This window comes from Eurypyga helias, unplaced genomic scaffold, assembly GCF_000690775.1.
Source record: "Eurypyga helias isolate BGI_N326 unplaced genomic scaffold, ASM69077v1 scaffold35872, whole genome shotgun sequence".
Classification (NCBI taxonomy): Eukaryota; Metazoa; Chordata; class Aves; order Eurypygiformes; family Eurypygidae; genus Eurypyga; species Eurypyga helias.
Genome location: NW_010235947.1, coordinates 35,236 through 37,369, shown reverse-complemented (window position 1 = coordinate 37,369; position 2,134 = coordinate 35,236). Strand labels below are relative to the sequence as shown.

The window sequence follows — 2,134 nt, the reverse complement described above, 5'->3', positions numbered from 1 at the left end:
ACCTGTTGGCGCGGCCCCGTGTTTTGCGGCCACAGCCGCCTGTGGAGTGGGGCGGCAGCTGTTTCGGATCCCCTGGTCAGCCTGTTGTACCGATTGCCTTTTCCTCTCTTAAAACTCTTCCCCAAAGCACTGTTTTCTAGCAAATCTCATGCAGCAATGGTTTCCCCCTGCCCCTCATCAGCCAGTTCTCAAAGAAGATCCCCTCGCAGCTCCCCTGCAGAGCTGAAAAGCCTTTTTTTTTTTTTATTTTTCAAAAAAATGAGGCATATCAGTTTTGTCTGCCTGGAAGTTTATTTGAATTTTCACAGGCACAGGGGAGTGGGAGGGGGTCAGACACGTCTACGCTGTCCACCTCATCTCCAGCTCAATGACCCCAAACCCCTCACCCAGCAGCATCCCCGCACCCAACCAAGCCGTGCCACCTCTCCCCAGGCAGGAGCAAGCCCTGCCGCAAAGCCGGGACAGTGCAGGGAGCTGTGGGCACTCCATCCCACGGTCAAACAGATGCCAAGCATCGTCTGGGAGAAGAGAAATCGGTACCTACCCTTCGGCAGCTGGGCTCGCCTGGCCCGGGCGGTGGCTAGTGGGAGGCCGACATGGACCATGCTCCCTCCATCCTCCATACGGAGAAGGCATAACTCAGCCTCTCGTGAGCCACGTAACTGCAGCTCGTCATCTTACTGTCCATCTCGTCGCTCTGTAACACCTGGTAGAGGAAGTCTATATACCGTGCCGCCAGCTTGAGGGTCTGGATTTTACTGAGTTTGTCAGAGGGCAAAGTGGGGATGATTTTCCTCAGGGCGGCAAAAGCTTCATTGAGCGACTGAGTCCTCTGCCTCTCTCTGACATTGGCCAGGATCCTCTGGCTCTGCAGTTCTTCATAAGACTGGGAGCTGGGACTGGACTTTTTCCCCCTCTTCCCTGGGTTGGGGCTGCCATCTTCGCTGGACTTCTTACTGTATCTTCTCTTCCTGCCAAATCTCTTTGGCTGCCTTTCCAGCTCCTCTTCACTGGTCCCCAAGCTATCCACAGGGGAAACAGGAGAACTGGAGCTTTCTTCCATGCTTTCTGCAAGAAGGGGAGGGGAAGAGACCTTTTCCCCCCCTCCTTATGTTATGTGAGTGTGTGTGTGTCTTAAATGTGCTTTAAATTCCTGAGACAGATCCTTTGGAAAAAAACAGGAGGGCTTTTTTTTTTTTTTTTGCTGACCAAACGTTTTCCAGGTTGCTTGAAGGGCTCTTATTTCAAGGACCGGGGTTGTGCAAAAAATTGAGGTCTTGGAGAGAGGAAGTTATTCTAACTTTTTGGAAACTTTAGCTGAGCTCAGTTGCTAAATAGTTGTCAGAAGTGAGGGAGGTGCGGGGCTCCCTCCTGATTGGCCAGCCAGGTCAGTGGGAGGAAAGCTTTTCCCCTGCTAAACTTTCACAGTTTTATGTTACACTTAACTAAAATCTTGGGAATGCACCTCGAATAAAAGATAGCTGGCGACCACCCCCTGCCACCCCCACCCCCACTCCTATAGATGCTGAATTTGCGGCACTCTACCAGGGTAACCCCCCTGTCTAGGGGTTTTTTGGGGTGCTGGTCAGCTTGCAGGCTACCTTCCAGCCCTTGCTGCCTGGTGTCCGACTCCCAGCTCCATGGCCAGGCTGCAGCGGTCCCTTGCCCAAATCGGGGTGCACCAGGAAGGTGCTTCATTTTGCTTTTGCGTTGCGGGGGGGTGGTTGCAAATCCCCTGCTGCCCCTGAGCACCCTGCTCCTTGGACCCTTGCCTTGCAGAGATGAGGTAGGGACCTGCCTCCTGCTGCCATGGGGTGACAGAAGTTCCCTGGGGTGTGAGAAGGGTGGAGGTTTGGGGGAAGCCCCTTCTTGTCCCTGTTTGTTGGGCCATGCAAAAAGGCTCTCCTGGACTAACCCAGCGCAGCCAAAAATACAGGTCATCCAGAATGCAGCTAATAGTTTGTAGAAAACCCCAAGAGAGCTCCTGTGAGGCGATACTGGCCCCACAGCCCGTCTGCCTGACAGTTTTCTCCCCACTTTTTCCCCTTCCGTTCAATACCAACTAACACATTTTAGGGAAGCAAGAGCCAATGTAGATAGAAGGATGCCTGTTACTGAAATTTTGGTATCCCAG

At 53.0% G+C, this 2,134-nt stretch overlaps 1 protein-coding gene across 1 annotated transcript in view; it reads right to left on the bottom strand.

The window, feature by feature from the left end:
- TWIST2 (twist family bHLH transcription factor 2) overlaps window positions 1-1,197 on the bottom strand; it is a 36,960-nt gene extending 35,763 nt beyond the window's left edge. The window contains exon 1 of the mRNA XM_010146927.1: window positions 545-1,197. Within this exon, the coding sequence (XP_010145229.1) occupies window positions 581-1,063 (483 nt within the window). The 5' untranslated portion in view covers window positions 1,064-1,197 and the 3' untranslated portion in view covers window positions 545-580. The remainder of the gene's footprint in view (window positions 1-544) is intronic.
- Between the last annotated feature and the right edge of the window lie 937 nt (window positions 1,198-2,134).